This window comes from Artemia franciscana, chromosome 12 (assembly GCF_032884065.1).
Source record: "Artemia franciscana chromosome 12, ASM3288406v1, whole genome shotgun sequence".
Classification (NCBI taxonomy): Eukaryota; Metazoa; Arthropoda; class Branchiopoda; order Anostraca; family Artemiidae; genus Artemia; species Artemia franciscana.
Window position 1 is genome coordinate 23,824,492 of NC_088874.1, and position 24,085 is coordinate 23,848,576.

A 24,085-nucleotide genomic window follows, 5' to 3' on the forward strand; every position below is an offset into this window, starting at 1 on the left:
AGGACAACTGGGTCGATACGATCACCCCTGGGAAAAAAAAAACAAACAAACAAATAAACACGCATCCTTGATCTGCCTTCTGGCAAAAAACACAAAATTCCACATTTTCGTAGATAGGAGCTTGAAACTTCTACAGTAGGAAACTTCTACAGTAGGGTTCTCGGATACGCTGAATCTGATGGTGTGATTTTTGTTAAGATTCTATGACTTTTAGGGGCTGTTTCCCCCTATTTTCTAAAAGAACGCAAATTTTCTCAGGCTTACCCATCAAAAGAAACTTTTGATGGGTAAGACTAAACTTGATGAAACTTATATATTTAAAATCAGAATTAAAATGCGATTCTTTTGATGTAGCTATTGGTATCAAAATTCCATTCTTTAGAGTTTTGGTTACTATTTAGCTGGGTCGCTCCTTACTACAGTTCGTTACCACGAACTGTTTGATCAAGTAAGAAGTGTGGGAGATGTTATATTCTGTAAAAAAAAAAAAAAAATTAACGGATTTTTTGTAATGAAAGAACACAGTTAAATTGAACCTTAAGGAAAAAAAGCTGTCGCTTCTGGGCGTTTTCAACATATATCTATGAAATTATCACGGATGAGTTGACTCTTGGTATTCCATTGCATTTTGTAGAATTAGGCGAAACTAGGCTAAAACAAAAACCCACGCAAAAAATGGTTGTATGCATTTGGAGCCAAAAAATAGTGAAGTCACATTTAGACAGTAACAGACTACCTTATAAGGTTCTCAATATTCTTTCATCAGCCATGATATCGATAATTTGTAGCTTACAAATTAAATTCTCTTAAAAACCGAAACAAAAGAAGAAATACTATTCTAGTAATCGGAGACTCGCATATAAAGCCGGAGCATATAAAATTGACGGACTGGTTTGTAATAGCCAATAGCATAAAAATTAAAGTGTAAGAACACTATTTGGAGCGTGAGTCCTTTATTGAAAAACTTTTGATAAGTTGGTTTTAAGTGTAAGTTCTTTATTCGAATAAAGAACTTTTAACTCATCGTAAACTCCAGATATCTAGCTATTTCTGTCTATAGTGTGGAGAATCTTGACTAATGATGCCTATTTCTAAAACTAGATTATAGTCTATGAACTGCCCGTTTGAACCAAAATAAGAACATTTCAATGGGCTTGGCTCATTTTGCAGAAGTTACACCAAATTAAGTGAATCCGGGACATGAAACCGTTCCAAAATCTTTTATTTCTCTATATTAACGATTACCCCCAATTGCTTTATATTTCTACTATACTAAAATCTAATACAGTTTAGTGTTTTCAGTAAAGGTCAGTTTATTTGCGATAATTTCGTAGACGTAACCAAAGAGCGAAAAAGAAACTTTTCATGAAAGTTTCAACTTGGTCCCCCAGCCATAAAAAGCGAAACAGAGTTTAATTACCAAAACCACGCATACAATTATTGTACAAAATCATGAACTTGTACACAATTTCTATAATGAAGAACCCTCTCTTGCTTAAAAATGTCTACTATCTTGTTAAGGTCGTAGACCTGCTGGTATGGTACATTTTGTAAAATGGAGGTATCTATAGTGTAACGTAACGTCACGTGATTGTTTTCAGGTTTGTGATTGGCTGTGAGCTGTGAATGCTTACCTATTATATAAAATAATTTTTTTTTTGTTAGTTATACAACATTGCCCTCCTAAGCCTAGTCACGTGACTTCTGAAATCCTGGCAATGTACCTAAATCTACTCCAACGCGTGCTTCATTCATTATTCACGCTTTTTGCAACTACTTTTTTTTATTAGATTAAGTATCACTTTGTTCGTACCTCTGATCAAATAGGGATTATCTCTTTCCCATTTTCAGTCAATAATCCCTATTCCATAATGAAATTCCTCGCCATTCTTTGGATTGTATGATTTACCAACAGTTCCCCTACCTTTTGCATTGGATTATATTAAGGACAAATCAATAGATACAATGCTTTTATCAGCAAATCATGAAACCTAGGGTTTCCATCTAAGGAAGGGGATAGTCAGAACGCCTTGATTTTTATTAATTGAATCTTTAGGATATAAATTTATCTTTACTATCTTGCATCGGAAAAACGTACGTTGTTACTTCGTTAAGAAAATTATACTGCGTGTTTTTGATTACTTTAACGGTTTGAATCATTCTGATCGTCACGGTTGTTTCGTAGAGTAGATATCTGCCTCCTCATAGTAATTGTTATTCTCTAAATCTTGTAACTAAGAACCTAAAGTTCTAACTAATCTAAGTCTTCACAGCACCTGTTTTTTACGGTTGTTTTTTTTTTTTGTAATATATTAAAAATCATATTTGTGTTACTTGAAAATACCCGTGATGCCTAACAAAATGTTTTAAATCAAGAGTGTCATACCTTACAGGGGGAATGTGTACAGGATGTATGTAAGGGGGAGGAGGTACGTGTCCCAAAGCCTAGGTTTCCACGGATAACTAAAACATTCCGTTATCGTTAAGCTGGTGTAGGGATCTCTTATTTAATACCCACTTGCTACTTAGTGCGGTTTTGTTGATCAACGCTTAGTTCAAGGTTTGGTTGGAAGGTTGGCTGCTTCACTAGATAGAAGTTATATTGAGGCATGCATGGGGTAATGCTGGGGTTTTTTCAATTGAAATGTCCATCCTTGTCAATAAATGTCTTGAGGCTATCAATCCGCTGGGATTTTTCCCTTTCCCGTCAACCTTTCCCTTACCTTTCGTCAAACAAAATGCGGATCGGGGTTTTGTCTAAATGTTGTTGGAGATGTTCATATCAACAATAGTCTGGCCTTTGCATGAACAGGAAAAGACGAATTGGAGATCAACGTATTGGAAACGTTTTTTGTAGAAGTCTGTTGGAGACCTTCGACTCGGGCTATACTATGAAACTTCAACAATCCAGCTAATCTTCAAAATTCATTAAATATTCATTAACGAAAAATACTATTAACGCAAAACATTTTAGTTTTTAAGCTTTGTCCAGCTGGAATGGTAATTTTAACTTTCTGTGATGGGGCCATTCGCTCTGGGTTTCTGTACTAGTGGGTCAACTTTACACTTTACAGGGGCCTGCGGACGCCCTAGTTGTCCAAGGTCATCAGAGGCCTTTGCCGCATGGATAAGAACTTTGGCAAATGGATCTATTCGAACAAACAACGGAGATGTATTCTTATCACACAAGCAGGTATTAGGAGAGAAGGAAACTTGACTATTGGATGCTGTGATGATAATTATACACTGCAGGAACTACTTTCTTAGTATAGAAGGGTTCGAATGTGTCCTGTTGCGTCGCAATGTGTGGGAAGCTTATTGAGGTAGAAGCTCCGCTCGTTTTTAACAAGAAAATAGGGATAATAAGCACTTAAGCGAAGAAGATCTATGCATATCAAGTAATCTGGTGAAATTCGTCAGTTTGAGATATGGTCGTTGTCTACTGATAAAAACACTAGACCTCCATTTCTTTGGTCGAATGAGCCATTTCCAGATTCCTCATAACCACTGGTTCGACACAATCGCTCTTTAAAAAAAAAAAATAAAAAAAAATAAAAAAAAATAAAAAAACGGATGAAAACGCATTCTTATCCGTCGCTCTCACCGAAAATATGGAGCTTATATTCTGGAGTGAGGGCTCAAACCTTTTGAACTCATCAGACGTGCTGAATTTGGCGCTGTTATTTTCATCAGAGTGCCCATCGTTTCAGGGGTTAATTCTTCTTCTTTTTACATTATGCAAATATTTCTGATGCTTACAGCTTCTAGGCTTTAATTGTAAGGCTTAGTAAATCTCGTATGTTCGGAATCAGAATATAAAATAGATTATATGACTTAAATGTATATTACTCTTGATCCTTCGGCTTTAAAATTTCACTTACTATGAACAAGATGGTTCTTTAGATAACGTTCTAAAGAGGGAATGGGTCCATACCTGCTGTTGATGAAAGAATGTGTAGATAGTAAGGATTTTAATTTGGTTTTTCTATTGAATTTATTTAAAAAACTTTCCACAAAACAAGTTTTTGAAGAAAAGTAAAGAGCTCCATTAAGCCAAGAATGAGCAAAAATATTGTCAAATAATCTTCCAAGCATAAAACTACCATAAGTCCCTATCAATAAATAAATGAAATTCAGAACGAACAGAAGAATATAATAAATAGCCGAGTCAAACTCAAAGCGAGCAAAAATTAACATGAGCAGGGCTGATAACCCCCATGCCTCCTCAAGACCAGAACATAATTTGCGCTTTACTGAAAAAAAAAACAACAACAAACAAATGACCTTGGATTATCAGTTTAATTCACATATACTGATATTTATTTCTTCCTTAAAACAGTATATTTATTCCATACAAACAGTATTTTTTAATTTTATTATATAGGTTCTGAAGTTCAATCTGAAAAGTAAAACTTAAATATCACTTCCAAAAGATTCTATCTATGCTCTTTGACAACCTGGATATACTTACAATCTTTTTATTTATTTAAATTGTTAGAGCAGAAGCAGTTATAGTAGTATCCCCAAAAGTTTCAACTTATTACCCCCAGTTGTTCTCAATATATTGCTGAGGTATCTTATTGGCAGCCATTAACACAATTCCTTTTGATTTATTTTAAAGTAACATTTAGTTTAAAGCATGCATAATTTTCAAGGTCAATCTCATAATAGTGGGGGACTGAAATGCCTAATATTCCTAAAGACATTGTTGCTGGAACATTCTACCATGCTGAACAAAATGGCTGTCTCAAAATTTTGACTGGATACGTTTAAAAAATTAAGGGGCTTTTGAGAAGGGCTGCTTGCCTTCCAATCTCTTGCTACTCTTAAAAAGAGCACCAGAACTTAAATTTTGAATTGAGTTAGCTCCTTTAAAAGTTTCAATGATATTTCTAGTCATTATAGAGTGGTGCTGCCTATGATATTGCTTATATCCCTTTTGAAAATCTGCATGCCTACAGTTTTTTCCTTTAATTGAAACTCTTAAACGTTCCCTAAAAGTTTTATTTTAATACTCTCAGCGTCATTAGTTACATTAACTGTAGTGGTAGTACCAAAAGTATACATATAGTGCCTTCTGGCTAGTTCAAAATCCCCCACAACCTACTTTAAAGGTCTAAACTAATAATATAAGTTTTTTCTTCAGATATTGCTTTGTCACCTTTTTGAAAGTCCAAATGCTCATGTATATATATATATATATATATATATATATATATATATATATATATATATATATATATATATATATATATATATATATATATATATATATATATATATATATATATAGTTAGTTAGTTAGTTAGTTAGTTAAACATCCTCCAAATATTCCTTAAATGCTTCATCTTAGTACACTTAGCTTGCGCAGTAGCAGTAGCTGTTTGCAGCATTAGTTGCATTGTGGGCATTTCGCCTTTGTTTCTTCAACATCCCCTTCAACACACGCTGAAAGTTTCAGCTTAATACATACTATCAACCATTCCTGAAGCATTTCTGATGCATCCGCTTGACCACCTGTGTGACCATAGCGTGTTTCGATTTAGTTCTATATAGTTTCTATATATCCCAAATTTATCGCCTTAATATCCTTAGTTTTAATAGCAGTAGTAGTAGTAGCTATAGAATTAATTTTAGTAGCTTTAGTGGCAGTAGCAGTAATAGAGGCAGTAATAATAGTATGAGTAGAAGGAGAAGCATTAGGATGCAAATATTTTCTTTTGGTTAGTTCAACATCCCTCACACCAAGCCCTGTTAATTTCAACTTCACACACCTAACTGTTCCTATGATATTGCTGTTACACCCTTTTAATAACCTGCATACAGTTGGCCTGTTCTGATTCAGTTCATCTCCCCCCTCAAAATTTCTTGAAAATTTCTCCTTCATGCCCTTATGCATAGTTGTAATAGTAGTCACAGTGGTAGTATTGATATTACTAGTAATAGTACTGAATAGCGGTAGTACTACTAGCAGCAGTAGTACTAACCTTTTGCCTTTTGGTCAGTTGAACATCCCTCTCATCAAGTCCTGGAAGTTTCAGCTTAATACAATTAGCCATTGCTATGACATTGCTGATATGTCCTTTTAATAACTTTTATGATTATATACTTCTTGAAATTTTCATCTCATTGCTCTTAACCCTACAAATAGTTGCAATAGAAGTTGCAGTAGTAGTAGTAGTAGTAGTAACTTTAGCAGTAGCAGTAATATTCTGCAGTAGTGTCGACACATTGACTTTTGGTGAGATGATCTTCCCCTTTAAGTATTCTCTGAAAGTTTCAACTTAATACCCAAATCAACTCTTGAAATACGCTATTTTGACAATGTGCATGCTCGTAGCGTCTTTTGATTTAGTTTAAATATCTCCTTAATATTCTAAATGGAGTAGTGTTGTAGTAGTAGTGGTGGTAGTTGTAGTAGTATTGATAGCATGCAAATTTTGCCTTTTTGATCACCTCCCTTATCATTTCCTGAATTTTCCAAATTAATATACTCAGTTATCCCTGTGTTTTACCCCTTTGACAATCCGTGTACACATAACGTGTTTTGATTTACTTCCAGATTCCCCTGAAAATTCTCTGAAAGGCTCACCTGAATACCCTTCGTCGTTTTAGAAAGTAAAGTTCAAATATGCATACCTTTCTCAATAACATATACGAGCCCCCTCCGAAGTTTGTACGATCACCCTTTCCATATAAACTTTATGTACCCCTAGGGCACAACTTACAACACTTGCCCTGAGGGCTCTGGGGGTGGGGGGCTGTTATCCTAAAACATGGAATTTCTGGGCTTTTCAATTACATTGAACAAAATGGCTATCTCAAAATTTTGATTGGAAGTTTTTGGGGAAATGGTGGACGCTGGAGGGGGGGGGGGCTAGTTGCCATCCAATTGCTTTCGACTATTAAGAAGGGCTCTAGCTCTTTCAATTTCTGATCGAATGAGCTCTTTTTGAAGTTCCTACGACAACAAAGGGCCATCTCAAAATTTCTGTCAGATGCATTTTGGAAAAATACGAGGTGTGGGGGTGTATCCATCCTCCGATGACTCTGAATCTTAATAAGGGCACTAGAACTTTTGATTACCAATCCAGTGAACCCCCTCCAAACTTTGTACGATCACCCTTTCGATGTATATATTTATATGCCCTCAGGGGATATCTTACAACTCACCCTGAGGGCTTGGGGGGGGTGAAATCTTCAAAGACATAATTTTCGGACCTTTCAATTACGATGAACAAAATAGTTATCTAAGAGTTTTGATTGGATGTGTTTGGGGAAATGGTGGGCGAGGAACGAGGGGTTAGTTGCCCTCCAATCACTTTCGACTATTAAAAAGGGCACTAGCTCTTTCAATTTACAATTGAATGAGCTCTTTCGAAGTGCAAATGATCATGTCAAAATTTATGTAGATGCATTTTGGGAAAATACAAGGCGTGGGGGGGGGGTTATCCACCCTCCGATCACTGTATCTCAAAAAGGGCACTAGAACTTATGTTTACCAATCCAAAAAGCCCCCTCCGAAGTTTATACGATCACCCTTTCTATATATACCTCATATGCCCCCAGGGCATAACTTATAATCCTTGCCCCTGGGGCTCTGGGAGGTTGTCATCCTCAAAGACATAATTTCCAGATCTTTCATTTATCTTGAACAGAATGGCTATTTCAAAATTTTTATTAGATGAATTTGGGAAAATAGTGAGCGTGAGACGGGGGTTACTTGCCCTCCAATCACTTTCGACTATTAAAAAGAGCACTAGACCTTTCACTTTCCAATTGAATGAGCCTTTTTCGAAGTTTTTACGACAACAAATGGCCTTTTCAAAATTTCTATTAGGTACATTTCTGTCAGAAATGTCAAAATTTTTAAGTTGATTAAATAAAAAAAAACAAGGTTTTTTAAGTGAAAGTAAGGAGGAACATTAAAACTTAAAACGAACAGAAATTACTCCGTATATGAAAGAGGCTTTTCCTCCTCAACGCCCCGCTCTTTACGCTAAAGTTTGACTCTTTCTCTTAACTCTATTTTTAAAACAGTAAAAAACTTTAGCGTAAAGAGCGGGGCGTTGAGGAGGAAAAGCCCTTTCATATACGGAGTAATTTCTGTTCGTTTTAAGTTTTAACGTTGCTCCTTACTTTCATTTAAAAAAACTTGTTTTTTTTTATTTAATTTCTGGGCGTTTTTGAATTAATGCATGTTTTGATCTTGGCTCTCCGCACATAAATAATTAAAACGAAATTGGCATATTAATTAATTGCAATTAATCGGAATATTTTGAGAAAAACGGAGCGAGGGAGGAGGCCTAGTTGCCCTCCAAGTTTTTGATTACTTAAAAAAGCAATTAAAACTTTTAATTTTTTACAAACGTTTTCATTGGTAAAAAAAATACGTAACTTACGAACTAACTTACGTAATGACCTTCTATATTCGTATGTTTTTATTGCGTGTATGAGGGGGTTCAACCCTCGTCGATAACTCGCCCTTTACACTAAAGCTTAGATTTTGTCCCAATTCCTTAAGAATGACCTCTGAATCACAAAGCCCGTGGAACAAATAGTTAAAATTACTAAAATTACTTTAGCGTAAAGAGTGAGGTATAACGAGGAGGTAAACCCCTCATATGCGTTATAATTTTTGTTCGTTTTAAGTTTTAAGGCTGCTCCTTACTTTCAGTAGAAAAAAATTTTCATATTTATTTTTTTTTATTGTTTTTTCAAATAATGCTAGAAAATCCTGCGTCCCCTTCATTGAAATTCTCTTCCCCCATGAAAAGTTTCTCCATGGAAATATCCTCCCACGTACCCCCCCCCTCAACTCTCCCCCCTAAACCGAAAAAAATCCCCTGAAAACGTCTGTACACTTCCCAGTAACCATTACTATATGTAAACACAGGTCAAAGTTTGTAACTAGCAGCCTGCGGGGGAGTAAGTCGTCCCTAAAGACATAGTTATTAGGTTTTTCGACTATGGTGAATAAAATGTCTATCTCAGAATTTTTATCCGGTGACTTTTGGGAAAAAATGAGCGTGGGAGGGGGCCTAGGTGCCCTCCAATTTTTTTGGCTACTTAAAAAGGGCACTAGAACTTTCAATTTCCGTTAGAATGAACACCCTCGCGACATTCTAGGATCACTCAGTCGATACGATCACCCCTGGAAAAAAAAAATTAAAAAAAAAATAAACACGCATCCGTGATCTGTCTTCTGACAAAAAATGCGAAATTCCACATTTTTGTAGATAGGAGCTTGAAACTTCTACAATAAGGTTATCTGATACGCTGAATCTGATGTTGTGATTTTCGTTAAGGTTGTATGACTTTTAGGGGGTGTTTCCCCCCATTTTCTAAAATGAGGCAAATTTTATCAGGCTCGTAACTTTTGATGGGTATAACTGATCTTGATGAAACTTATATATTTAAAATCAGCATTAAAATGCGATTATTTTGATGTAGCTATTGGTATCAAAATTCCATTTTTTAGAGTTTCGGTTACTATTGAGCCGGGTCGCTCGTTACTACAGTTTGTTAGCACTAACTGTTTGATTTCAAAAATATAAGTTTGATCAAGTTTAGTCTTGGCCATCAAAAATTACAATCCTGAGAAAATTTGCCTTATTTTAGAAAATAGGGGGAAAATCCCCCTAAAAGCCATAGGATCTTAGAGAAAATCACACCATCGCATTTGCCGTATCAGAGAACCCCATTGTAGAAGTTTTTAGCTCCTATCTGCAAAAATGTTGATATTCGTATTTTTTGCCAGAAGACCGATCACGGGTACGTGTTTTTTTTTTTTTTTTTTTCAGGGTTAATCTTATCGACCCAGTGGTCCTAAAATGTTGCAAGAGGGCTCAATCTAATTGAACTAAAATTCTAGAGCCCTCTTTAAGTGATCAAAAAACTGGAGGGTACCTAGGCCCCCTCCCACGCTCATTTTCTCACCAAAGTCACAGGATCAAAATTCTGAGATAGCCATTTTATTCACCATACTCGAAAAACCTAATAACTTTGTCTTTGGGGATGACTTACTCCCCCACAGTCCCCGTGGGAGGGGCTACAAGATACAAACTTTGACCTGTGTTTGCATATAGTAATGGTTATTGGGAAGTGTACAGACGTTTTCAGGGGGATTTTTCTGGTTTGGGGGAGGGGGGAAGTTGAAGGGGGGTTACTTGGTAGGATATTTCCATGGAGGAATTTGTCATGGGGGAAGATAATTTCAATGAAGTTCAATGGGGCGCAGGACTCTCTAGCATTATTTAAAAAACGAAAAAATAAATATGAAAAGTTTTTTCTACTTGAAGTAAGGAGCAGCATTAAAACTTAAAACGAACAGAAATTATTACGCATATGTTGGGTTCATCTTCTCGTAATACCTCGCTCTTTACGCTAAAGTATTTTTAGTAATTTCAACTATTTATTCTACGGCCTTTCTGATTCAGGGGTCATTCTTAAGGAATTGGGAAAAAATTTATGCTTTAGTGTAAAGAGCGAGGTATTGACGAGGGGATGAACCCCCTCATATACGTAACAAAAACATACAAATATAGAAATTTGTTGCATAAGTTAATTCGTAAGTTACGTAGTTTTTTTTTACTAATGAAAACGTTCGTAAAATAATTAAAAGTTCTTGTTGCCTTTTTAAGTAATCAAAATTTGGAGGGAAACTAGGCTTCCTCCCTCGCTCCTTTTTTTTCTCAAAATCTTCCGATTAAAACTATGAGAAAGCCATTTAACCAAAAAATATTAATATGCAAATTTCGTTTTAATTATTTATGTGCAGAGAGCTAAAATCAAAACATGCATTAATTCAAAAACGTTCAGAAATTAAATAAAAAAACAAGTTTTTTTAACTGATAGTAAGGAACGACGCTAAAACTTAAAACGAAAAGAAATTACTCCGTATATGAAAGGAACTTTTCCTCCTCAATGCCGCGCTCTTTACGCTAAAGTTTTTTACTGTTTGAAAAGTATAGTTAAGAGAAAGAGTCAAACCTTAGCTTAAAGAGCGCGGCGTTGTGGAGGAAAAGCCCCTTTCATATATGGAGTAATTTCTGTTCATTTTAAGTTTTAGTGTCGCTCCTTACTTTCAGTTAAAAAAAACATGTTTTTTTATCTAAGCATAATCTATAGGCAGATAGGCAGCGCTATTGCGCTGCCTATGATCATAATTTTTTTTTTCAAGAAATAACCAACAATTTCTTGTTTCACGAAAAACTGCAGAAGCATGTTAACGTTTATTTCGAAAGAAATGTTTCAGCTTCAGAGAAATATGCAAACGTTAATTTTTGATTTATTCCACTCACCCTTGCTGCTGAAGGCTACTTCTAGAAATAAACCTTGGAGCAAAAAAAAAGAAACATTTTTTTTTAAGTTCTAGTGTGCTCAAAATATTCGATCCTCTTTCGTTCCCTAGGTACTTCTCTTCATTTCATTTCCTAACCATTTACCCGCCACATGTTTTTCCACAATCTAAATGTCTCCAAGCGGAAATGATGGGAACTGATTCGATTTATAGTTGACTTCAGATTTTGGCTCTTTCTTAGAAATCATCAATCTTTTTGAACTCTGGCGGCGCTCTAAATTTCATACCTTTTTTAATGGTACACTTGTCAAAATTGAAATCCGTACGAAATTACGAAGGACGTCGGAAATAGTTCCTTTCACACTAAATTCAAAACTTTGGGAGACTAATTGAACCAGATACTCAAGCATAGAGATATACCAACGGCATCCTGTGATTTTTTGTTTTTATAATTGCCATCTCCTCGCGTAGAGCGAAGGAAAGATTTTAAGCACTAATTCAAAACTGAACCAGGGCTCTTCTAGACCCGCCTTTTTTCCAATTTCATTTTACGGTTCCAGTTCGCATACTTAGCTCAAATGCTCCGACAAAACTACATGCACCGAAAACGGAATGGACTCGGAAAAGAAAATACGCGTGTAGGCTACACGAAACCTCAGGGTTGGAAAGTTTTGCTCAGCCAGAATAGAGACAATGTAATATAGCATGTAGATAAACTTCAAAACTAGTGACATACTTTAAGAGATTAAATATAAAAAAACAAGTTTATTCAGCTGAAAATAAGGAGCAACATTAAAACTTAAAACAAATAGAAACTATTATGTATATGAGGGGGTTCGCCCCCTCGTTAATACCTCGATTAATTAGATTAAAGGTCGTTTAATTAGAATAAATAGCTCTTTTGAAAGTACAAAAAAAATTAGTGTTAAGAGAGCGGTATTAAGGATGGGGCAAACCCCCTCATGTACGTAATAATTTCTGTTCGTTTTAAGTTTTAATATTGCTCCTTACTTTCAGCTGAAAAAAAATATTTTTTTTATTTAGTTTCTGATCGTTTTTTAATAATGCTGGGAAAGCCGGTGCCTCCTCCAAGGAAAATTCTCTTCCTCCATGAAACATTCCTCCATGAAAAGATCCTCCCACGTAACCAACCCCCTCCAAACTAATCCAACCAGAAAAAATCCCCTCTGAAAACCTTTGTATACTTCCCAATAACCAACACTATACGTAAACAATGGGCAAAATTTATAACTTGCAGCCTTTCCCCCGGGACCGTGGGGGATTAAGTCATCCTCAGAGACGTAATTTTTTTTTCACTAGGCAGAACAAAATGGATATCTCAAAGTTTTGATTTCGGTGACTTTGGGGAAAAACGATTGTGGGAGGGGGCCTAGTTGCCCTCCAATGTTTTGGTCGCTTAAAAATGGCACTAGAACTTTTAATTTTCGTTTGAATGAACCCTCTTGCGATATTCTAGAACCACTGTGTCGTTACGATCACCCCTAGAAAAAAACAACAACAAATAAACACGCATCCTTGATCTTTCTTTTGGCAAAAAATACGAAATTCCACATTTTTGCAGATAAGAGCTTGAAACTTCTACAGTGGGGTTCTCTGATAGGCTGAATTAGACAATGTGATTTAGTTGAGATTTTATGACTTTTAGGGGTATGTTTTCCTGAAAATAGGGCAAATTGTCTTAGGCTCTTAACTTTTGATGAAACTTGATGAAACTTATATTTTTTGAAATCAATACAAAATCCAATTTTTTCGATGTATCTATTGCTATCAAAACTCCTCTTTTTCGAGTTTCGGTTACTATTGAGCGGGGTCGGTCCTTACCTACAGTTCGTTACCACGAACTGTTTGATTCATTTCTCTCTCTCTCTCTCTCTCTCTCTCTCTCTCTCTCTCTCTCTCTCTCTCTCTCTCTCTCTCTCTCTCTCTCTCTCTCTCTCTCTCTCTCTCTCTCTCTCTCCTTTGATTTAATCTTTTTTTTATCTTTTTTAGACACGAAAGAGCTGTCGTAAGCGACCCAATCCAAATAGTTCATATGGATGATGATTTTGTTGTGGTTAATAAGCCCCCTTCAATTCCGGTGCGTATTTCTTTCTGATGATAATTGCTTCCTGCTTTTCCATTTATGCTTAAAATGTAATTAAAATATAGTTACGACTAAAGCTTTTAAATAAAACTGTGAACTCTGAAAACAAAACTTTTTTATACAAATACTAACAAAACGCTGAATGTTTCGGATTCACATCTGGAGGCCTTCATGGACGAGAAAAAAAAGTAAATGAAAAACCTAAAAATTACACATACTGAAAATAACATAAAACGATGAGAAAAACAATCAAATGTAACTATAGTTGTTGTAAAAGTGACAAGTGACAAAGCTGTCTAATGATAAATATTCCCCATATAACGCTATTTTGGAATAGTAATTGTCATACAGATTTTACTAAATTCTAATTTGTAGTTAAGAGAAGGAAATTCTGAGAATTTTGAAGAGGAGGCTAAAATCCCTAAAAAAGTATGGTAAATTTAAACAAATAGTACACCATAGAAATTGACACTGTCGTAGTCCTTAACTGAAGGTATACAATCCACCACCTTGAGCGAAGAGGTGAATCACATTTTTGATCTAGAAAAAATAATTTCCTCAAGGTGGTCATTTATAAAGTTAATCCTCCTGTTTCTGAGTTTTTAACATTTAGTTAATATCATCTTCTAGTGAAAGGGGGAATTGAATTATTAGTTGTATTTCAAGTCGGGTGCGGTTTCAACCTAAGTATGTAATTTCTGTGTTAGTGGAACATTTTTCTTTTCGAGGGTTTAGATAAGTAAAATGTAAAGAAAAAACATTTTGTATGGCTGAATGATATGGCTTAATTTTTGCTATACTAAAATACATTAATTTATGTTAGATTAAGTAAAAAAAAACAAGTTTTTTTTAACTGGAAGTAAGGAGCGACATTAAAACTTAAAACGAACAGAAATTATTCTGTATATGAAAGAGATTGTCCCCTCCCCAACGCCTCGCTCTTTACGCTAAAGTTTGACTCTTTCTCACAACTCTACTCTTTAAAACAATAAAAACTTTTAGTGTAAAGAGCGAGGCGTTGAGGAGGGGACGAGGGGACAACCCCTTTCATATACGGAATAATTTCTGTTCGTTTTAAGTTTTAATGTCGCTCCTTACTTTCAGTTAAAAAAAACTTGTTTTTTTATTTAATTTCTAAACGTTTTTTAATCAATCCATGTTTTGATTTTGGCGCACTGCACATGAATAAAAAAAAAGGTAAAGGATACAGCATTAGACTTTACAGTCCATACCGGCGGTGCTGATCTCCGTTTCTTGGCCCTTCAGCCAGGAAGTGCAATGGGGAGTTGGGGGCCAGCCATCCTGTGCTTTCGCACACCCTTCCTGTTTACCTTCCCAGATTTCTCCAGGTACCCATTTAGAGCTGGGTCGACTCTGGCTAAGCTTACAGAGTCACGCCACTGACCCCTGTCCCAAACTGAAGATTTGGGTAACTGGGATTCGAACCTGCGTCCTCTCAGAACGCTTTTGAATATTATTATTTATTTTTTTTTTTTAAGCTAAATGGCTTTCTCATTGTTTTCATTGGACGATTTTGATAAAAAAGGGGGTGGGGGAGGAGGCCTAGTTGCTCTCCAACTTTTGGTTACTTAAAAAGGCAATTAGAACTTGTATTTTTTTACGAACGTTTTTATTAGTAATAAATATATGTAATTTACAAATTAACTTACGTAACGATCTTCTATATTTGTATATTTTATTATGTATATGAGGGGGTTCGCCCCTCCTCAATACTTAGCTCTTTACCCTAAAGCTTCCAGCTTCCAGGTATTGTGGAGGAGACGAACCCCTTTATATGCGCAATAATTTATGTCCATTTTAGGTTATCCTTTGGCCCCTTCCCTCATGATAAATTCTTCCATAGAAAGATCCTCCCACGTAACTCCGACCCCCCCCCCTTCAACGTGAAAAAGTTCCCCCTGAAAACGTCTTTACACTTCCCAAAAACCACTACTATATGTAAACAAGGGCCAAACTTTGTAACTTCCAGCCCCTCCCCTGGGGACTGTGGGGGATTAAGTCGTTCTGAAAGGCATAATTAGTAGGTTTTTGACTATGCTGAACAAAATGGCTATCTCAAAATTTTGATCTGGTGACATTGGGAATTAAATGAGCGTGGGAGGGGGCCTAGGTACCCTCCAATTTTTTTGGTCACTTAAAAAGGGCACTTGAACTTTTAATTTCCGTTAGAATGAGCCCTCTCGTGACGTTCTAGGACTGAGGCGATACGATCACCCTGGAAAAAAAATAAACACGCATCCGTGATCTGTCTTCTGACAATTCTTTTGATATAACTATTGGTATCAAAATTCCATTTTTAGAGTCTCAGTTACTATTGAGCCGGGTCGCTCCTTGCTACAGTTTGTTACCACGAACTATTCCATAGTCTGTGAGCTTCTGGTACTGAAATTTCTGTTCTCTCGTTGTCGGCCAGTCCGCCTGTCTACGATCAAGCTATTACGCCTCTGCAAATGATAAGCAGATTAAGTCCTTCTTGAGGGATCATCTTCATGCTTTTACTTATTTTCTTCAAGCAGTATTGTCAATTGGTGGAGTGGCTCATTTGCTCCAACTAGATTTTCGCCCCTTCAGGTTTTGAAGAACCCCTGTTTCGGATATTTTCATTGGAAAATTTCTTTTTTGTTGTTTTCATTGGCAATTGCAAAAACATTAAAATTACCCCCCCCCCTCTTGCCTTTCTTACATTTCCATGAATTTTCGCAACTAGCTCTAAAATGCAAATTGCATACATCTGTGAATAATGTGCAGGTTCTTAACTCTCTTAATAAAACACATTGCTCTCACCAATAATAATTTTAAGTTCATTACTACTATAATGAGGAACATTTCGTATGAGGCACAAAGCTTTTGAGAATCCAATATAAGAATATGCCTTTCTGTGAGGTACAAATTCAGATTGAAATTCAGTTTACTGAAAAACGGTTTATCCACCCAAGTTCATAAAATTATCCACTTCCTCACTCATTCACAATGAGATTTTACTAATGCTGGGGTTTAACTAGCGCTAACTTGGACAATCAGAATTTTTCAGCCAATCAGAAAATTACATGAATAATCTGATTGCCTCACATTGGCGCTAGCCAAATGTCGGTATTAGCAAAATCTTGTTGGGAACGTGTTTCAAGCAAGGCAAGTACATTAAAGGGCTCTGACATTTATTGACATAAATAATAACAGTTGCAAAACTTTTCATGGATACAAACAGATGCTTTCCGAACTTTGCCAAAACATAGTGACGGCCTTCTGAACTGTTGGCTATCCCTCAAAATATAGCCGACGGATTTCCTCACAATTTATATGTAACGCAACTTTTTCCCTTTTTCTTTTCGTATGTCATGTTGCTATTGAAGGAAGCAAAACAAACTACTACGAATATATTAACAATCGCTTTTATGGTAATATTAACGTCTAGTGTTCTGCTACTCCAAAGAAATAATGTCTGCTTTCGAGGGAAGAAACAAAGTATCCTTGAAAGTTTGTTTTTACGAAAAGGAAAGTCTAAACTTTTGCCTCTTAGAACCAGAAGAATTTTATTCAAATTTCAATATTTTTGTCAAGCTCATTAATGTATTAACATGACTGTTTTATAGTAAAAAATATATATTTCTAATAAATACAGTAAAGAACAAGAGCTAAGAGCTCATATGGAACTTGTGACGAGGTCGGAAGAGCCCAGAGGTAAGATATCATATAGTATGAGCTCTAGCAAAATTCTAAGATTCAATAGATTGATTTAAAAGGAAAATCAGAGGCTTAATGCCGGTCGGGATTTAAAATAAGAGCTCTGAGATACGAGGTCCTTCTAAGTATAAAAATTCATTAAGATCCGATCACCCACTCGTAAGCAAAAATACTTCATTTTTTCTAATTTTTCCTCTCCCTTCAGCCCTCCAGATGGTCGAATCGGGGAAACGATTTTATCAGGTCAACCTGTGCAGGTCCCTGACACGCCTACCAATTTTCATCGTCCTAGCACGTCTAAAAGCACTGAAATTGCCAAAGCACTGGATCCCCCCTAACTCCCCCAAAGAGAGTGGATCCATTCTGGTTATGTCAATCACGTATCTAGGACATTTACTTATTCTAGCCACCACGTTTCATCCCGATCTCTCCACTCTAAGCGTTTTCCAAGATTTCCGGTTTACCCCTCCAACTCCCCCCAATGTCGCCAGATCTGGTCGGGATTTAAAATAAGAACTCTGAAACATGAGTTCCTTCTAAATATCAAATTTCATTAAGATCCGGTCATCCGTTCTTAAGTTAAAAATACCTCAATTTTTCTAGTTTTTCCGAATTAACATCCCCTCCAACTCTACCAAAGAAAGCGGATTCGGTCAGTTTATGTCAATCACGTATCAAGGACTTGAGCTCATTCTTTCCACCAAGTTTCATCCTGATTTGTCCTCTCTAAGCGTTTTCCAAGATTTCCGGTTCCCCTCTCCCAATGACACTGGATCTGGTCGGGATTTAAAAGAAGATCTGAGTTACGAGGCCCTTCTAAATATGGAATTTCATTAAGATCCGATCACTCCTTCGTAAGTTAAAAAGACCTAATTTGTTCTAATTTTTCCGTATTCACCCTCCTCCAACTCCCCCAAAGAGAGCGGATCCGATCCGGTTATGTCAATTCCTCCTCAACGCCCGGCTCTTTACGCTAAAGTTTGTCTTTTTCTCACAGCTCTACTTTTTAAAACAGTAAAAACATTTAGTGTAAAGAGCGGGGCATTGAAGAGGGGACAGCCCCTGTCATATACAGAATAATTTCTGTTTGTTTTAAGTTTTAATGTCACTTCTTACTTTCAATTAGAAAAACTTGTTTTTTTTATATTTAATTTCTGAACGTTTTTGAATTAATACAGGTTTTGATTTTGGCTCACCGTGCATAAGTAATTAAAATGAAATTTGCATATTAATTTTACTTTTTTGGCTAAATGACCTTCTCAAAGTTTTGATAGGACGATTTTGAGAAAAAAGGGTTGGGGGAGGGAGCCTAATTGCCCTCCAATTTTTTGGTTACTTAAAAAGACCACGAGAACTTTTAATTTTATTTATGAACGTTTTTATTGGTAATAATTGTAAGTAACTTACAAATTAACTTACGTAACGAACTTGTATATTCATATATTTTTATTACGCATATAGGGGGACTCGCCCCCTCGTCAATACCTCGCTCTTTACACTAGAATTCGAATTTTGTTCCAATTCTTTTAGAACGTCCCCTGAATCACAAAGGCCGTTTAATTAGAATAAATAGCTCTTTTGAAATTACTAGAAATACTTTAGTATAAAGAGCGAGGTATTGAGGAGGGGACGAACCATATACGTAATAATTTCTGTTTGTTTTAAGTTTTAATGTTGCATCTTACTTTAAGATAAAAAACTTGCTTTTTATTTAATTCCTTGTTGTTTTTTTAAATAACGCTGGAAAATCCAGCACCCCCTTCAGGGAAAATCTCTTCTCCCATGATAAATTCCTGCATTGAAAGATCCTCTCACGTAACCACCTCCCCCCTCCCATCACCACCAGAAAAAAATCACCACTGAAAACGTCAGTATACTTTCCAATAAATAACACTGTATGTAAACAATGGGCTAAGTTCATAACTGGCTGCCCTTCCCCCGAGGACTTCGGGGGATTGAGTCGTCCTCAAAGACATAATTGTTAGATTTTTCGACTATGCTGAACAAAATGGCTATCTTAAAATTTTGATCCGGTGACTTTGAGGAAAAATGAGCGTGGGAGGGGGATTAGTTGCCCTCTAGTTTATGGTCACTTAAAAGGGGCACTAGAACTATTTATTTCCTTTAAAATGAGCCCTCTCGAGACATTCTAGGACCACTGGGTCGATACGATCACCCCTGGGAAAAAAAATAAATAAACACGCATCCGTGATCTTTCTTCAGGCAAAAAATACAAAATTCCACATTTTTGCAAATAGGAACTTGAAACCTCTACTGTATGGTTCTCTGATACGCTGAATCTGATGGTGTTATACGTTATGATATTAAAATTCTGTGACTTAGGGGGTGTTTGCCCCTTTTTCTGAAAATAAGGCCAGTTTCCGCAGGCTCGTAGCCTTTGATGGCTAGGACCAAACTTGATGAAACTTAAATATTTAAAATCAGCATAAAAATTGCTTTTTCTGTGGCTTTTTTGTGTTCTGAATATTGATGTAAATTTTATATTATTCAGACTTCATGAATATCCTGTAGTTAGTTCTATTTAATTTTTTAAATGATTTTATTTTCAAGTTTGTTGACGCTAAAACTTTTCATGAAATAAAACACATTTCCTCTTTCTCGTTTGTCTTATTCGAATTTATTCATTGAATTTCCAGAGGCGATAAAACATTTCCATTATTCAAGAAAGTCGAAGAATAACTTTTCCAAAGCCTTTTAGCTGCACTTAAAAACGAATCTTTGGTTGCGATATTGGCCTTCAAACACTTGAGATTGTTCTAGATTATGCCAAAACGTTGTGTAGATCGGACAGGTAATTTGTCAGCTTTAATGTAGGGGTTCGGTTGTAAGGGGAGAAAATGAGCTAGTAAGGGACGGAGCCTCACAGATTTATCACGAAACCTTCCTTCTGGGTTCAGCCCCCTTTTCTATTTGCTTGCCAAATTACAGATGAGATTATGCTTGAGAATGGCCTCGAACAGAGTTGCCAACTCCACGTGATTCCTATCCAGGCAACATTTTCTAAAAGCTTTTTTTATGGCACTTGGTATTTACCAAGTGACATATAGCGATCACAACTTCTGTCGGTCTGTCGCGTCCCGGTTTTATTAGTTTGGGCACTTCCAGATAAGCTAGGACGACGAAGTTTTGCAGTCGTATCAGAAACCAGACCAGATTAAATTAAAAATATTTGTTTTCCCGATTCGACCATCTGGGGGGAGTGGGGGAACTATTAATTCGGAAAAATTAGAAAAAAGAGGTATTTCTAACTTACGAACGGGTGATCGGATCTTAGTGAAGTTTGATATTTAAAAATACCTCGTAACTCAGACTTTTTATTTTAAATCCCGACCGGATCCGGTATAATTGGGGGGAGTTTTGGGGGGACTGGAAATATTGGAAAACATTTTGAGTGGAGAGATCGGGATGAAACTTGGTGGGAAGCATAAGCACAAGTCCTAGATACGTGATTGAAATAACCGTATCGGATGTGCTCTCTTTGGGGGAGTTGGGGGGGACCTAATTTGGTAATTCGGAAAAATTAGAAAAAAAGAAGTATTTTTACCTTACAAACGGGTGATTGGATCCTACTGAAATTTGATATTGAGACCTCGTGTCTCAGAGCTCTTATTTTAAATCCTGACCGGATCCGGTGGCATTGGGGGGAGTTGGAGGAGCAAACCGGAAATCGAGGAAAACGCTTATAGTGGAGAGATCGTGATGATACTTGGTGGGAAGAATGAGAACAAGTCCTAGATATGTGATTTACATAATCAGACCGAATTGGCTCTCTTTGGGGGAGTTGGGAGGGGGGCTAATTCGGAAAAATTGAAAATTAGAAAAAAACTCAAATGAAATTTGATATTTAGAAGGACCTCGTCCCTCAGAGCTCTTAATTTAATTCCCGACCGGATCCGGTGACATTGGGGGGAGTTGGAGGAGGAAGCCGGAAATCTTGGAAAACTCGTCACAAGTGCCACATGAGCTCTTGGCTCTTGTTTTAGTTTTGGATGCACTATAATGTCTAATAGAAAAGAAAATTGAATAGAAGCTTCTGTTGCTGTTAAAACTCGCCGCAACACGCCATTGAACGATTCTCTCTGTCATGCTCATGTTCCCTGTAAAAAATTTTGGCATGTTATTATGCTTCAGTTTTATGGTGTTAATGTTTCAATGCAAGATAATTTTGCCATAGTTCTGTAGCTGACAATCACTTTTACCCATTCACTAAATTACCTTTTTCGGATTGAAAATGAACGTACTAAAGATACCAATACTGATAATCCTAAAGCTCCTTCGAAAACTGTGATTCTAAGAAAGATGAATGCGTTAATTATTATTATATAGTTTGAATATATTAATAATCCAAACAATAAAATAACATTTTTCAAAAGTAGGGAAATCTCCCTTTTCCTATGCAACCTCTGACCGTTCTTGAAAAAAGTGCCTTCTGTGTCGTCGAATCTCAACTAGTGAATTCAATGCTACAAGCAGATTTTCCTCTCGTTGATAGTTACAGTTGTAGGCTCGTTGCAAACATTAGCCATGGGTCTCTCAGGGAGCATAAATCCTAAAACTTACTTTTTCCACGTCTCAAATATTCAAAATAATGTTTTATAAGCATCATACCAGCCTAATGTGGAGCGGTCTTTCTCTCGCACCTTTACGGGCTGTTCTTATGTAGAACTATTTTAATAATTATGTCCTTCCAGTTTACATTTTCAAGTCATAGAAGCAGCGTGGTGTACACACTGAAGGGGGTTTAACCACTTCGTCCATAAAGAGTTTCGTTTGGCATGCCATAACCACCAAGTTTTGGGCAAAAATTATGTTTCTGGAATTCCTCAGAAAAACTCTGGCATATTTTCCTCATCTTTCACTACTGTCCACGTTCCTGCACCTTAATTAGTCAGCCGCATTTCTGTTGTAATGTATACCTAAGTTTTGATCTCGCTTGGATCCTTCTGGTCCTCCCTACATTCTAAAGTTGATTGACTATATCCTTTGCTCTACATATTCTAATCTCCAATTTTTTTCGTGCCACTACCAGCCTTTGTCACAACACTGCAAAACTGAAGTCATTAATGACGGTCATAAATGTTTATGAGCTCCTTACTTAGTCAGACCTTGGGTGCTTTTGTGCCATACCTGGCGTTTAGATGAGTTTCCCTGTGTACTTTTGTATCTAAAGCTAAAAACGCTGTGTTATGCTGTTTTTTTGTTTATTTTTTTACTAAATCACATCGTAATGTCAATTTGTGTTTTCTTAATGGATTCGGTCTTAATTTGTCTTTCAATCATTAGGCGTGTCAACTGACGGAATGAACTAATCAAGCTTCCGAATGAAAGGCAGGAATATTAATTAGCTAATGTAATTCGAGAAATATTTCCTGAAATCGTGAAAAAAGTTTTCTAAAATGTGTTTTATTATGTTGGTTAAGTAGTATACTAAGCTATAATAGTAAGCTGTTCTCTTTAACACTGACAACCAAAAATAAAAATTAAAATAAATAAAAAAAATGATGAAAAATCGTTTAGCTTGATTTCAGTACTTAGCTTGAAAGCAGTACTTACTGGTTATAACGACCACACTAAAGAAGTAAAGTTAGGTTAATCCTAATAAAATGTACCAAAACAGGATGAGAATATAATAATTTAGTAACAAAATTATGAAAACCACAACAGATAACTGTAGAAATCAGGCCTCTCAGAACGCATTAGATTGGAGGGATCGGGATGAAACTTGGTGGGAAAAATAAGCAGAAGTCTTACATACGTGATTTACATAATTGGAACGGATCCGCTCTATTGGGGGGGAGGGGGGTTAATTCTGAAAAATAAGAAAAAATTAAGTATTTTAACTTAAGAAGGAGTGATCGGATTTTCATGAAACTCCATATTTAGAAGAACCTCGTAACTCAGATCTCTTATTTTAAATCTCAACCGGATCAAGCGTAATTTGGGGGGGGGGGGCAGTTGGGTGGACCGGAAATTTTAGAAAATACTTAAAGCGGTGAGATCAGGATGAAACTGGATGGGAAGATTAGAAACCTGTCTAAGATACGTGACTGACATAATCGGACCGGATCTGCTCTCTTTGGTGAAATTGGGGGGGGGGGGGTAATTTGAAAATTGAGGTATTTGTAACTTACGAAAGGGTGACCAGATCTTAATAAAATTTGATATTTAGAAGGATCTTGTGCATTAAAGTTCTAATTTTAAATTCCGACAGATTCTGTGACATTGGGGGGAGTTGGAGGGGGAAACCGGAATTCTTGGAAAACGTGAAAATTGGGGTATTTTTATCTTACGAATAGATGATCGGATCTTAACGAAATTTGATTTTTAGAAGGAATTCATGTCTCAGAGCTCTTATTTCAAATCCCGACCAGATCTTTTGACATTGGGGGGAGTTGGAGGGGGAAATCTTGGAAAAACACTTGAAGTGGCGGAATCGGGATGAAGCTTGGTGGATAGAATAAACAAATGTCCTTGATACGTGATTGACAGAATCGTACTGAATTCGCTCTCTTTGGAGGAGCTGGGGGGAGGGGCTCAGTGATTTGGCGAGTTTGGTACTTCTGGACGTGCTAGGACGATGAAAATTGGTAGGCGTGTCAGGGAGCTGCACAATTTGACTTGATAAAGTCGTTTTCCCAGATTCGACCATCTGGGGGGCTAAAGGGAGAGGAAAAATTAGAAAAAATTAGGTATTTATTACTTACGAGTGGGTGATCGGATCTTAATGAATTTTGATATTTAGAAGGACATCGTGACTCAGAGCTCTTATTTTAAATCCTGACCGGCATTAAGCCTCTTATTTTCCTTTTCAAATCAATCTATTGATTCATAGAATTTTGTTAGAGCTCTTACCTTATGATCTCTTGGCTCCTAGCTCTTCTCGCCTCGTCACAAGTGCCATATGAGCTCTTAGCTCTTGTTTTTTTCTGGATTTTATTTCATCCCTTTCTTTTGAC

The 24,085-nt window shown here is 36.4% G+C and overlaps 1 protein-coding gene across 5 annotated transcripts in view; it reads left to right on the top strand.

The window, feature by feature from the left end:
* LOC136033886 (pseudouridylate synthase RPUSD2-like) overlaps window positions 1-24,085 on the top strand; it is a 231,750-nt gene that overhangs the window by 122,841 nt on the left and 84,824 nt on the right. For all 5 annotated transcript variants that reach the window (XM_065714873.1, XM_065714871.1, XM_065714870.1 and 2 more), the window contains one exon: window positions 13,313-13,400. In XM_065714873.1, the coding sequence (XP_065570945.1) occupies window positions 13,313-13,400 (88 nt within the window). The remainder of the gene's footprint in view (window positions 1-13,312; window positions 13,401-24,085) is intronic.